Raw genomic sequence first — 15,306 nt, 5'->3', positions numbered from 1 at the left:
ACTGTATGTATGTATGTATGTATGTGTGGGAAAAAATCACAAGACTACTACATCTCTACAGAACTGTTTCATGAGGGGTTCCCTCAATCATCAGGAAAAATCATAAAAAAATCTCCTGATGATTGAGGGAACCCCTCATGAAAAAGAGCCTCAGCGCATGCGCACTGCATACATCCAACGAATCGATGACTAAATTGACAACTATTTTTATAATCAAATTTAATCGATTAGATGTTGCAGCCCTACCTCCATGCTTGACAGTAGGTTTGGTGTTCACATTTTCTCCTTCAAACATATTGCTTGGTATTGTGGCCAAACAGCTAAATTTTAGTTCCATCTGACCACATAACTTTCCTACGGAAGGTCTTATCTTTGTCCATATGATGTCAGATGAAAAAAAAAAATGTATATAAAAGAATTAAAGTATATAATGTATTAATATAATATTTATATAACTCTTTTTTTATATATTGTTATTTTACATGCTTTTGCCTAAGCCACATTTTTTTTTCATCCCAATGCGGCCCCATAAGTCTAGACACCCCTGCATTACACCGGAAAACATACTCAAAACTCAAAAAGTTGGAATTATTGATCTGTAGAACCATGTCACATACAAATACCATTACAACACATCAAGTGTTTAATTCTGTGAAATAAATGTAATTTTAAAACAATTTGGTTTGAACATTATAGTGCTCTTTAACTACTTTGTGTAATGTTTTGCAGGATAGTGGTTCATCTGTTGGAGTTAGTGTTCTTAAATAAAGAAGCCAAAAACAAAGCAAATCACACACCTGAATTAAATGTCTTGATCCTTCCTGAAGTATTTTAAGGGAAATTTATCCATAAGAAACAAAGAATGAACATGAATAATGGGTTCCAGCCTTGACAAAAGTCTCTATTTTTAGTAAGTCTGTACACATTGAATACAATATAAAGTGTTACTTTATATCAAACAAATTAAGTACGTTAAGGTGGTGGTGGGTCAATGTTGTATTTAATAACAAAACCAAAAACTCAACTGTCCTAATTTTTCAGCCACCTTGCCAACATGCACACACACTGTCAGTGCACCACAGGGCTAGTAACAGTTTGAAATGACAAAACTCATTAACTGTAACACCCAGGTCGCTGCAATGATTCTAAATAAAAAGGTAAAATCCACTTTACCTTTGTTAATTATGTTCTTTGCGTGCAGCGAAATGTAGGGGTTAGGCAAGGTGGCAGTGTCAACAACGTTGTGGATACTTCTTAAATGTTTTAAACGGCACATCGCTTATCCATTGCTTTCTTTGGATTTATATTGAGCTAGCGAAACTAAAAAATGCCATTAACAGGCTTAAAAAACATACTTAAATGTACACAAAGTAGCACAATAGCCAACAACAGCACTGCTCTGTGATTGAATGCGTGATCAGCCCGCCCACAATGGATTTGCTGCCTGGCTTAAAATGGCTGCACTGTGAGGTAAGGTTCGCATAACAACGCAAATTTTTATTTGGTCTGTGTCGTAAATCAAAAAGTTTGAATTATGAAGGGTTTGTATTTCGAGGTTTACTTTATTTCACCCTGTTTTTGGATCAAATTCTGAATTGGACAGCTAGTGTCCTGGTCAATAAAAAAGCTAAATGTTTATGTAGTGTCAGGAGCACCTTATTATTTCTGATTCACCCTAAACCACATACTGTATTTCACCAACCATCGGTTTATGCTTTTCCCATTTAACAGGTCTTGATGCTTGTTGACGCCAGTGCAGACAGTTTCCTCACCCAGCGTCTGCCTGCACTCTCCTCCATGACCCAGCAGGGTGGCGTGGCCACCGCCTACGTTTGCCAGGACTTTGCCTGCTCACTTCCTGTCACAGACCCCCAGGAACTACGCAGGCTTCTACTGGATGGACAAGTGGGGATGCAGGCACAATAATCAGTTAATACCTTTATTGAATTGACTCAAAAAGATTTAAAGACTGAAACTGAGCAGCTCTAGTGAGTATAGCTAGTTCTGTGCACTTAAAGGCTAATTCATTTTGATTTAGCCATTAAATGATCCATTCACTTGTTTTGCCTCAAGATTAGACTTCTATCTGTATTGTTGCAATCATTCCACCTCATTAATTCCTCCTCATTAATTCCTCAAATATTAGCGTAACCCTACAAGCCATAAAATGTCATTTTGGTACACAAAGCCTGCAAAGAAACATAAAGAGCAACAGCATCAGCTCCTTTTTAAAAATGTAGCGCTTGCGCAAAATGGTATGTTGTGACTGTTTGGAAGCAACACACTTTAAATAGAATTTAACCTAAGCTTGAACTAAGATTTTTTTTCTTTCTTCTCAAAGCCCCATTTAGCTTCCATGTCGCGTGGATCTGACGGCGCTTGCCTGCTCGCCGGCGTGCGTGCGTGCGTGTGCGCGTGTGCATTCATATGCGAGTGCATCCATTTTTAAAAGTGCATCATATGAATGTGCGTTTGACTTTATCTCTAATCGCGTCACAGCAAGCGAGCTGCTCTTTAATGAGACCCTTTCTTACCATCTGTTACCGCAAGCTTGAACTATACGTGGCTGTGTGAGGTGAACCTTTCACATTAATACTCAAAGATACTTAAAACGATCAGTTTTGCTGATGGACAGCATACTTACACATGTGAAAAAGGCCAGCAGGAGCTTTTTTCTGGCATTTAACTGCTACTAAGTAATGCTGGATAATATATCCTACCCTTTTTCAACACTTTTCAGACAGGGGAAGTGTGCTGATTTTTTTTCTTGGAGCAAATTATGAAAATGTGTGTGATTTCTTCTGACATTGCAACATGTTTTATTGCAATGTTTTGTTATTTAAGGATTCCTGCAGGTATCGACAAATCTAATCGAATGATTTTTAATGTCTTTACAATGCAACTTAAAACTTGTTAATGCCCATATCGGACTGCAGATGATTGTTATATATAGTCAAAAGCATAAAATCATCTGTATAGACAAAATTGCATTTGATAATAATAATGTTGAATGGTTGAAATGCGTACATTAACTGTGGCCAAATTAAGCACACATGTAATCAAAAGATATAATAACGGTAACACTTTAGTATGGGGAACATATTGTGAGTAACAAAGACTTAATTTAGAGTTATTTAGACAGTAAGGGAACATATTGTAAGTAACAAAGACTTAATTCAGAGTTAATTGGTTAGGGTTAGAGGGTTGAGGTTTGGGTTAGGCCATGCAGAATAAGGCATTAATAAGTACTTAATAATGACTAATTAAGAGCCAATATGTTACTAATTTGCATGTTATTAGGCAACTAATTAATGGTCAATATGTTCCCCATACTAAAGTGTTACCAAAATAACAATACAATAAACTTTTTAAACGCAGTGAACATATTTTTCATTACTGTAGTGCTATTAACCATTGTAATTGGAAGGTCAATAACGTAATGATCTGGCTAAATAGGTAAACAAATGTAGATATAACATTTACTCTCAATATTTGTTAGCAAAAAATGCATTTCAGTAAATATTAAACATCTTAGAGTGCAGTTTTACCCCTAATTGGGAAAAAATGGGTTGGGTGGTTTGTTTTGTTGTATTTTTATGTTGCCAATTGCAATCGTATGAGGTTTTTAATGCCTATGGACATCAAATGTAATGTTTTGCAATGCTGTTCTAGGCCTACATTTTCGCAAAATGTATTTAATGAGGTAATGACCCTGTGTTTTTCTCTCCCAGTTTCACTGTGCTTGCTAAAAAAAAAAAAAAAAAACAAGACACAGGCTGCAAATGGCCCCTGTGCAGGACTTTGGACACCCCTGCACTACACTATGGTATCAATGGATTAGTCCACACCCTTGTATTCTAATGGAACTGCCTGAATGAAGTAGACTGATGGACATATGGACTAACATACTTTTAATAACAGTTTAGTATTGGCCAAGGTCTGTGCTCAAGGCAGTGACATAATACTGTGAGTTTAATTTAAGAATGGACATTACTGTGTACCAAAATGTAGTTAATGTTTCTAATGTAATAGCTACAGATAGGAATGTGCCGAAGAATTTGTCAGTATTGGTCGATTTTTTTGAAATAGTACGTGATCAGCCAATGCCGTTTAATCCCTTCTGGCTGACAATATTTACTTTTTGTCAGCAGCTGACATGTGGCTAGTGGCTAACTGTGTATCTACTTACAGTACATAGTGTGAAGCCGCAATAATCACTTCCGATGCGGCAAATAAACTGCATTTTAATTAATATCTTAAAGTGGAAATGCACTTTTTTTTAAATGCCAAATATTTACAAATTTTGCTAATTTTAAGCTTATGGCAGCGCATTATTTCAAAAACATATGACAACGTTAACTATTTTCTTCGACAACATTACTGAATACTACTCACTGCAGACTTCATGAGAGGAAACAAACAAAATAAAAATGTTGATATGTTCCCGTTGCAATGAAGAATGACTCATAATCCTTGCAAAGAAAAAAAGGGGGTCCAACCAATTGTCTTTTTGTGTCTTTCTTGCCATTCCCGGGTCTAAATTGGATACCAGAGTTGACCAACTTGTCGGATTATGTCCTCGTCCTCCTACTGTCAAAGTGAGAGGCATTATTTATGATCTAAAACAAACTTTCACAAGCTCCAAGGCAAAAAGCTGCCCACCAACTGATCTCTGGTCATATGTTTAATTCCACAAAATCATGTAGTTGTTGTTTTTGTTCATGTTTACAAATTCAGAGAATAATTCACTTGAAACAGGAGGACAAAAACCAAAGGATTTAAATTAGAAGCACATAGAATTTTTTGCTTAGTTATTGCGTTGACCATGTTTTGCTTAAAGGAATCATATTAGGATTTGTTTTCTACATGTGAACACTTCCTTGTAGTCTACATAACATGTAATGTGATCCTAAGGTCGAAATTTTGCATAGATTATGTTTTACTGACCATCTTTAAGCCGCTTTCTGACCGTCTCTTCAGGATGCACCATTTTGTGTGCGGTCTTATGTGCCTGCATTTCAACTGCGTCTTCTCCCTGTCAGCCATGTTGTAGTTTTTGCGCTTTTGTAGCGAGTCGCCCGACAGACATAAGTCAAATATATATAAGTCAAAACAATATGGTATGTACTCACGCAGAGCTCTTTGGGTAAACCTCTACCCTATGTAGCGATATCTGCTGATGTAACAAAGACATAATACATCTCTTAAGTCTCAAATTCCTAACGGTTCATCTAGAGCACAGATGTCAAAAATGCGCCCCGCGGAGCGGATCAGGCCTGCGAGATGAGTTTGCAAAGTGTAGAATTGAGCTGCATTTTTAATTTTTAAATTAAAGAAACTGCTGTTCTAAACGTGTCCACTGGATATCGCAATAGCAATTCTGTTAGGCAAGTAAATAGTTAAAGGACAGCCCCAGAATATGAGTTATGAGTTAAAATTCCTCACATGAATCAACAGACCATACAAAATAACGAATATACCTTTAGGGTGTAGGCTCAACCAGTGCCACATTTGGTAGATATCTTTGGGTGACTGTCAAGCACGTGTGTGCAATATTTTAGCAAGATTTGTTGATAAACATTGGCCCCCTTCAAGCAAAACATTGTTGCGAAACCTGGCAACCAATTGTAAGTAATAGATTGTTTAATAAGTTATGTGTTCCAAAGCACAAGTGGGACTTTAAAACAAATGAGAGTAAAACAAACACTTAAAATGCTGCATGAGACAGTGCACATTGATATCATTCTGTGAAAGTCATTGTCTTCTGTGCAAAGTCAATAATGGAAATGACAAATGAGGAAGTTTATGAAGAAATCAGTGACACACACACGGCTGTCCACTTCAGTGGAGTAGACTTTTACTGAACCAACCGCGCATGCTCCAAACATACATAAACAACTATGGATGCCCATAAGGGACATCCACTACATCTCCCCTTCTCCAATGTACAACAAGGAATGAACAATCATTGCAATGTATTTGTAAATAAGCATCAGCATTTATAATGAATCAACCTAACACTCTATAAAGGCATTATGTATGAGAATTGCATAACAAATTCCTTACCATCCTCATTTCTCCCTGAGAGAAAAAAACCCAATAACAACAGAGTTGCCAACTTACAATCAAACAGTAATTGCCTTTTTAGGCTTTGACATTAGACAAGATGTGTTTTGTTACATCATGCCCTTTCACGAGACATAGTCTTTAAGCCACCCCGATGGCTTTACCTGCCGTCTTGGAGCATCTCTTGCTTTCGGTGTCTGGGTTACTTGCTCTCTGATTGGTGTACCTGGTGTTGCTTCCCCCTCTGTTCTGTGTTCCTGCATTTCCTGTGTTCTAAATGGATGTGAGATAGCAACAACTTCTCTCCTCTCCTCTGCCTGTGGAGACTCACCCCGCATCACAGCCTGTTGCTGTTTAACCGCCTCTGACTGTTTAACCTGGCTTATGGCTTTTTGTAAGGTTAAATCATCATCAATTTGTAATTTTTCTGAAAGAGCGACATTCCTTATCCCTACAACTATGCGGTCACGTATTAACTCCTCCCGAAGCACTCCAAAGTTACGGTGTTCAGACAGTTTATGTATTGCTGTTATAAAGCTATCTGCCGACTCACCAGGCTCCTGTTTCCGTACATTATCAATCAATCAATCAATGTTTGTTTATATAGCCCCAAATCACAAATGTCTCAAAGGACTGCACAAATCATTACGACTACAACATCCTCGGAAGAACCCACAAAAGGGCAAGGAAAACTCACACCCAGTGGGCAGGGAGAATTCCCATCCAGTGGGACGCCAGTGACAATGCTGACTATGAGAAACCTTGGAGAGGACCTCAGATGTGGGCAACCCCCCCCCCCTCTAGGGGACCGAAAGCAATGGATGTCGAGCGGGTCTAACATGATACTGTGGAAGTTCAATCCATAGTGGCTCCAACACAGCCGCGAGAGTTCAGTTCAAAGCGGATCCAAGACAGCAGCGAGAGTCCCGTCCACAGGAGACCATCTCAAGCGGAGGCGGATCAGCAGCGTAGAGATGTCCCCAATCGATACAGGCGAGCGGTCCATCCTGGGTCCCGACGAGCGGTCCATCCTGGGTCTCGACTCTGGACAGCCAGTACTTCATCCATGGTCATCGGACCGGACCTCCTCCACAAGGGAGGGGGGGACATAGGAGAAAGAAAAGAAGCGGCAGATCAACTGGTCTAAAAAGGAGCTCTATTTAAAGGCTGGAGTATACAGATGAGTTTTAAGGTGAGACTTACATGCTTCTACTGAGGTAGCATCTCGAACTGTTACCGGGAGGGCATTCCAGAGTACTGGAGCCCGAACGGAAAACGCTCTATAGCCCGCAGACTTTTTTTGGGCTTTAGGAATCACTAATAAGCCGGAGTCCTTTGAACGCAGATTTCTTGCCGGGACATATGGTACAATACAATCGGCAAGATAGGCTGGAGCTAGACCGTGTAGTATTTTATACGTAATTAGTAAAATATTAAACTGCGCGCGCTTGAATATGACATTGTGTCTCCCAACAAAAGGGAAGCGCCAGTCATTGCCTTCACTCATTGTGATAGCTAACTTGGTAACTAACTTCACGCGTTCAAATAAAACAAAAAACACTAGCCTTCGCCGTCGGTATATACATTTATGTGTTCTCTCTGACACATTTAATAATTTGGCGCAGTTGTTTTGACGTCTCTGACACCATGTAGACACACACACGGCTGTCTACTTCAGTGGTGTAGACTTTTACTGAACCAACTGCGCATGCTTCAAACATACATAAACGACTACGGATGCCCATAAGGGACATCCACTACAGTTAACACATGGAATAATTTGTATTTATGCTTTATTCTGTTTTTTGTTTAATCCCAGACGGGCTGTGATTTAAAGGGCTACTGAAATGAGATTTTCTTATTCAAACGGGGATAGCAGGTCCATTCTATGTGTCATACTTGATCATTTCGCGACATTACCATATTTTTGCTGAAAGGATTTAGTAGAGAACATCGACGATAATGTCCGCAAGTTTTGGTCGCGAAGAGAAAAGCCCTTCCTTTACCGGAAGTTGCAGACGATGACATCACTCGTTGAGGGCTCCTCACATCCTCACATTGTTTTTAATGGGAGCCTCCAACAAAAAGAGCTATTCGGACCGAGAAAACGACAATTTCCCCATTAATTTGAGCGAGGATGAAAGATTACTGTTTGAGGATATTGATAGCGAGAGAGAGAAAAAAAAAACGCGATTGCATTGGGACAGATTCAGATGTTTTTAGCCACATTTACTTGGATGATTCTGGGAAATCCTTATCTTTTTTATTGTGTTGCTAGTGTTTTAGTGATTCAGATGTTTTTAGCCACATTTACTAGGATGATTCTGGGAAATCCTTATCTTTTTATTGTGTTGCTAGTGTTTTAGTGATTCAGATGTTTTTAGCCACATTTACTAGGATGATTCTGGGAAATCCTTATCTTTTTCTTGTGTTGCTAGTGTTTTAGTGAGTTTACAGTACCTGATAGTCGGAAGGGTGTGTCCACGGGTGTCTTGAGACCAGTGTCTGATGGAAGTCGACGGCAGCTGTATGGAGGGCACAACCTCAGCTGATCTCCGGTAAGTGGCGACTTTTTACCACAATTATCTCACCAAAAACTGCGGGTGGACATTTGGTCGGGATCCATGTTCGCTTGACCGCTCTGATCCATAGGAAAGCTTCACCCCCCCCAAATTTTTGACAAGGAATCACCGTGTGTTTGTGTGGCTAAAGCTTCCCAACTCCATCTTTCTACTGTGACTTCTCCAATATTAATTGAACTAATTGCAAAAGATTCAGCAACACAGATGTCCAAATACTGTGTAATTATGCGGTTAAAGCAGACAACTTTTAGCTGTGTGTGTGCGCAGCGCTAATATTTCCTAACAGTCCGTGACGTCATGCGTACACGCGTTTTCAACAAGAAACTCCCAGGAAATTTCAAATTGTAATTTAGTAAGCTAAAAAGACCGTATTGGCATGTGTTGCAATGTTAATATTTCGTCATTGATATATAAACTATCAGACTGCGTGGTGGGTAGCAGGGGCGTCGCCAGACATATTTCACTGGGGCACGTGCCCCACTGTTGATCTGCAGTGCCCCAGTAAAACTTTCACCAATAAAAAAAAAAAACGCTTCAGAGTTTTAAGTCTACATAACATAGAGAACAGCGCACATACTACTTAGTATGGTAATTGATTGCTACTGTATTCACTCCACATAACGATGAGCACATGGCTAATTAATATGGTCATTTATTCACGTGTGGATCAAGACTTCAGTTGAGAGAGAGAGAGAGGGGGGCGGGGGGGAATGAGAATCACTGCTGAGGTAGGTGACTTTAGCCAACAACAATTTGTTAATTACATTATTTTGATTTTGATTTGACTCAAACTGTAACTCCTTGATGGATTTAAAAAAGTTATTCGCCCGCAGCAGGGAAGAAGAAGCGAGGAAAGAGAGATGTAAGTGAAGTCCTAGCTAGCTAGGCAACATATCAAGTCGTGAGCCAAATTTTTAAATCATTCAAGTTTATTTCACAGAAAAATAGCACAGTAGACTTGTCTTGTTAATCGGTGTGACTTTGACTAAAATAATCTTGTTTTGTCACCAGAAAAATGGCTACAGCTAAAGCATCTCGTTTTGTTTCCAGAAAAAATAGTAACATTTCAGTATTTGTTTTCAGAAAGATGGCTGAAAATATCAGGTTTTGTTGCCCCATTTAGATTTAAAAAAATATATTTCCATGTCTGTCCGGAGTCCTCCAACTTGTTAGTCGGTTTGCCTTTTGCTAAAATACTCACTAATAGTCACTAGAAAAATGGCTAAAAATATTTGGTTTTGTTGCCACAATTGGATTTTTTTCTCCCTAATTTTTTTTTTTTTCATGCACACACCTGACTGCGACTCACTGAAAATGACACACAATCCACTTTAATGTCACGACCCACCAGTTGGGAAGCACTGGTCAACTATATAACAGTTACTGTAATATTTCTATGTCTGTCCAGAGTGATTGACCACTTTGCAAAAATGAAAAGGAGACGTTCCAGTTTACTTCTCAGAAAATTATTCCCTGAACAGACACACAACAGTTGTTCATTTATTCTACTACTGTGGCTTTATTGTTTTGTGTATATTTTATAGTTTTGTGTATCTGAAATAGGATTAGCCACATTTCCATAAATGGACATTAAATCATATAAAAGAACCCAGATATGTAGGGGTGCTTTATTTTTTGTTTTACTTTTGTAGATGTTAAATTTGCAGATGATTACTGCAATAAATATTTCAAAAATATTCATTGCTCTTCCTTTTGGCTTTTACCAGTAGCAGTTTAGAAGTCTGGAGTAAAAAAGTGCACAAGTAGGTCAAATGCATTAGTTAATTTCAGGTGGTTAATCAAAGATCCATACAACATAATCTGATATGATTTCATAGTTTAAAGCACTATTTTATGTTTTTTTTATGATAAATAAGTGCTAAAAATGTTTTTGCTTGCGCGCTTTGCACGCTCACATGAATTATTTGTGCCCCGGGTGTGCCCCAGTACAGTATTAGGTCTAGTGACGCCCCTGGTCGGTATTAGTGGGTTTCGGTAGGCCTTTTAAATTTTTTTCTTAAAATTTTTCCTTCGGAATTTAACTAACTTGAAGTGTTTTGTTAAGAGGACTATTTGCTTGTTCTGTTTTGGGCCGAAGTAAAACAAAGAAAACAATCTGAACTTGTCCTGGTTGTATTTTTAAGTTATCATGCCATGATTTTACTCGTCCGACCCACTCAGTTATAGATTTTCCTCCAAGAACAGGTACCAACATATAGGAAAAGTTGGTTTTGCATAATAGGTCCCCTTCTAACAATTGTAATAAATAAAAGAGAACAAGGAACTGGATTAAATGTTGTGTTGATATAGTTAAAGGCCTACTGAAACCCACTACTACCGACCACGCAGTCTGATAGTTTATACATCAATGATGAAATATTAACATTGCAACACATGCCAATACGGCCTTTTTAGTTTACTAAATTGCAATTTTAAATTTCCCGCGAGTTTCTTGTTGAAAACGTCGCGGAATGATGACGCTTACGCGTGACGTCACGGACTGTTAGGAAATATTAGCGCTGCGCCACTAGCAGCTAAAAGTTGTCTGCTTTAACCGCACAATTACACAGTATTTTGGACATCTGTGTTGCTGAATCTTTTGCAATTTGTTCAATTAATAATGAAGACTATAAAGAACAATGCTGTTGGTGGAAAGCGGTGGATTGCAGCTGTCTTTAGCACCGAGACACAGCCGGTATTTCTTTGTTTGTTGTGAAGCGGAGCAGTTAAGCGAACATATTTTCTCTACGTCAACCAGCATGTTTTTGGATGGGGAAATTGTGATACATATCTTACCAGAGAAATCATTGGATTATTCGTCGTCCTGCAGCAGCTGTGAGCTTGGCTCCTCGGCTTCTCTCTGAGACACTTCGTGTTCACCGCAGCCATCCGACCTCAAGGTATGTCTTTACAATCTTTTAAATGCTCACTAAAGCACTATTAAAACAATAAGCAGATAAGGGATCTTCCAGAATGATCCTAGTAAATGTGTCTATTTACATCTGAAACGCTCACACTGCTGCCGCCCGGAGCCGTCGCTTTTTATTTTATTTTAATTTTAATTTTTTTCTAGTCCTACACTATCAATATCCTAATTCACAAATCTTTCATCTTCGCTCAAATTAATAGGGAAAATGTCGCTTTCTCGGTCCGAATTGCTCTTGTTGCTGGTAGCTCCCATTAAAAACAATGTGAATACGTGTGGAGCCCTGCAACTCGTGACGTCACGCGCACTTGCGAACTTTATCTTCGATGTTCTATACTAAATCCTTTCAGCAAAAATATGGCAATATTGCGAAATTATCAAGTATGACACAGAATGGACCTGCTATCCCTGTATTAAATAAGAAAATTTCATTTCAGTAGGCCTTTAACTGTCAATAGCACTCACTATAAATACACATTGAATAACATTTACAGGTACGACATGTGATCGTATAGGCAGCATTAAACCCTAATTGGAACATCCCTCGCTAGGAAATCCTTCCTTCGATCAAACTTCCTTTAAGCTATTAAGATCCCACATTGATATAGCAAATAGAATAGAACATGATTTATTGTCATTGCACTTAACAAAGTTGGTTTTCAGTACAACCCATCCAAGAACTGACATACAATAAACAGTTACAGGCGTAGACTGAATATCCCCGTATTGAGATAGGAAGGAAAGGTCAACATGGGGAGAGGAAGAGGAGAAATAGAGCAACTTCCAAACTAAGCTCCTAATACCACCAGATCTTATAAATGTAGCAAATGTGAACGTGCATACAATGATGGGACTGGGAAAGAAGCTTGACGCTGCACATTAGAAATATTTCACGTTACATACAATTTGAGATACGACTTTACAAAAGTTTGGCAACTTTTAAAAGACAGTGTTTGCATCCTCTCTTACTGTAATTTATGAAATGTATTTAATGAACTGTATCTGACCTTTACCCTACCTATTAAGTAAAGTAGAAAGATGGATATAAGAATGAAACAGAACGTGAAGAGATCAATGTTGCTTTTCAGGAGGTTTCGTTTGCATCGGTCCTACTCATACAGTAGAAAGGGGATTCATATGGCTCCCTTCGTCACAGTTTACCTGTGCACAATCCACTTGCGCCACCAGAGGAAAGTAGAGTGTAGACCACGGCGTCAGTTGCTATGTAAAGTGGCCCTTTCCATCATTTTCAGCTGACTGCATTGCAAAATGATTAACCCCCCCTCTTCCTTTAACGGGACATCCAGCCAGGAATGGGCCATATGAATCCCTTCCCTACTGTATCCACACTTAATGTATGACATTAAAAGTGTGCAGTGCACATTATGTCCATGTTTTTTTTTTGTGCAGAACAATTTAATAACTCCAACACAAGCAGATTGTTTTCCAGCAGTCTTCCTTTTGTACTATTTATACTCCTCACACAGAGAAAAGCCCCTCTTCTATCTCTCTCGAATGCCAGCAGGCTGAAGATAATGTAAACTCTGTGTGACTTTACTCTGTATAGGGAGAATGGCCACATGGGAATGCTCACTGTGTGTGTGTATGTGTGTGTGTGCGTGTGTGTGTGTGTGAAAGCAGGAGACAGATGGGCTGCTGATGTTGAGGTGAGGGAATTTGGCTCGCAGGTTCCTGCTCTGGGCTCTGGAAGCGAAGGAGACAAACAAGATGTTTCATTCTGTCACAGTCGGCGCACCGTATCGCTCTCATCGCCTAAGGAAAGTTGCCACCTTATGCACTCCGCTTCTCCGCCTTATGCACTGCCGGTTCTCTCCGTCTCCTTTTTCATTCACAACTTCTTTCTGTCAGTCTTGGAGAAGTTAATCCATGCTTCCTCTTTATTTATTTATTTTTTGGCAGCAACCGAGATATTTTAAGTTTGGTATAAGGTAGAGACATGGATCCCCTTGTTCTATTTTTGCTGTTTTGTCCCTTTCAACTCTCACTTTTCCAACCTGTCACAACAGGAACACTTTTTTTTGACACTTTGTGTTCCCTCAACTTTTGTCTCTCGCTCTACCTAGGCTCATTCTATTGCATTTGACATGATGCCAGATGCATAACAATATAGCAAACCACAGACACGGTACTATTTTGCATAGGACATTTATGGCCTGATTTACTACGATTTAAATACTATGCGATAAAAAGCTTATGCAACGTATAAAATTGCATGTATTATTAGTGGGCGTTTTGCGAGTGATCTAAGACTGTGTGCAATTGAAAAGTTTTGCAGACAATGAGGCTTTTGGGTTTACTATACGGGGCATCACCACGGAGAAACTCATTTACTGCACATTCATGTTATGCTATTGTGTTTTTCTATATTTTCAAACATGCAAGAGACATCTACCACTTTTTATGGGCATTTTAGAAGCAGTGCATTCTCTGCACAACTGTGCTCAAGACGCAAAAAAAAATGCATACTTCAAGAAGTTTTTATCATATAGGATATATGTTAGTAATATACAGTATGTGAAAAACGAACATTAAAAAAAAAATTAACACATCGATTGAATTTCTTTTTAAATCAGCCCCTTAGTAGGCCAGCAACTATTAAGTTAATAAAGGATGTTGCTGAATAAACAATATGTGTAATATACTTCTGTCCAAATATTCTTATTCAACCATGAATTGATTAACATCGACCCCGACTTAAACAAGTTGAAAAACTTATTCGGGTGTTACCATTTAGTGGTCAATTGTACGGAATATGTACTGAACTGTGCAATCTACTAATAAAAGTATCAATCAATCAAACGTAGGACGGAGGATACTCTGTCCATCGTGTGTCTGTGCAAAAATAGTGCTACCAAACCGATGATGATTGTTGATAAATCACATTGCGTGTGTGATAGATAATTATATTTGCATTTTATCCCCCCAGTTTTGTTGATCATATATTTTGGAAAATAGTAAAGACAGAGATGCGAAATGGATCGCCCCCCCCCCTTATTCTGCTCACTTAACAGACGCAATCAACTTTGAACACGTTAAGTAGATCGGCTTTGCATTTGCTATTAAGTTTGCACGTGTTTTAATACACGCAAACCTTTAGTAAATTAGGCCCTCAGTGTTTAAAGGTGTGCACGCCTATTGCCTTTAAACAATATTATTGCCAGCATTATATGGAGACAACTTGCATGTAATAAAAAACAAAACAAATCAAAAGGCATTGTTCAGAATTGTATTTTGTATTTATTTATTATTTGTATATGCAATTTTTAAGTATGAGCTTGTGCACCATTTAAACACTGTCTCAAAATGACCAATGGAGCACCAATATCGGTTGGAATGTTAACACCCATTCTAATGACATGTTCACTGACGCTGGAAGTGCTTTGAATGTGTGTGTGTGCGTCACATCATTTCATCTTCTTTCTATCTTTCCATGTTCTTCTTGTTGCAGCACTGTAGTCTCCTCTTGGATTAATTTGTGCAGCAGAGCTAAATAAAAAGCAAATGACCTACATAAAGTCAATCCTATGGTTGCTTTACTGATTTCCATTAAACAAAGAAACTTTGATAACGGCATATTTTTCCCTGAAAATGTAAGTAAATTTCCAATTTCTACAACGTTAAGGAAATGTTCAGCTATTCCTAAATCTGTTAAAATGTCAGGTTGCAGCATTATTACATTTTTAAAAGTCAATAGAACTTGTTGCCTGGCTG

At 38.6% G+C, this 15,306-nt stretch overlaps 1 protein-coding gene and 1 long non-coding RNA gene across 3 annotated transcripts in view; both read left to right on the top strand.

Moving 5' to 3' along the window:
• spata20 (spermatogenesis associated 20) overlaps positions 1-5,716 on the top strand; it is a 73,169-nt gene extending 67,453 nt beyond the window's left edge. For both annotated transcript variants that reach the window (XM_061908863.1, XM_061908864.1), the window contains exon 16: positions 1,732-5,716. In XM_061908863.1, coding sequence (XP_061764847.1) covers positions 1,732-1,926 — 195 coding nt within the window. In that variant the 3' untranslated portion in view covers positions 1,927-5,716. The remainder of the gene's footprint in view (positions 1-1,731) is intronic.
• A 5,609-nt stretch (positions 5,717-11,325) lies between these two features.
• LOC133557912 (uncharacterized) lies at positions 11,326-15,110 on the top strand. Its single transcript, XR_009807869.1, has 2 exons — positions 11,326-11,548; positions 13,216-15,110. It is a non-coding gene; the product is annotated as an uncharacterized LOC133557912 (long non-coding RNA).
• Positions 15,111-15,306: the final 196 nt, after the last annotated feature.

This window comes from Nerophis ophidion, linkage group LG08 (genome assembly GCF_033978795.1).
Source record: "Nerophis ophidion isolate RoL-2023_Sa linkage group LG08, RoL_Noph_v1.0, whole genome shotgun sequence".
In the NCBI taxonomy this organism is placed as follows: domain Eukaryota; kingdom Metazoa; phylum Chordata; class Actinopteri; order Syngnathiformes; family Syngnathidae; genus Nerophis; species Nerophis ophidion.
Note: the sequence above shows the minus strand (reverse complement) of the source record. Positions and strands in the feature narration are given on the sequence as shown.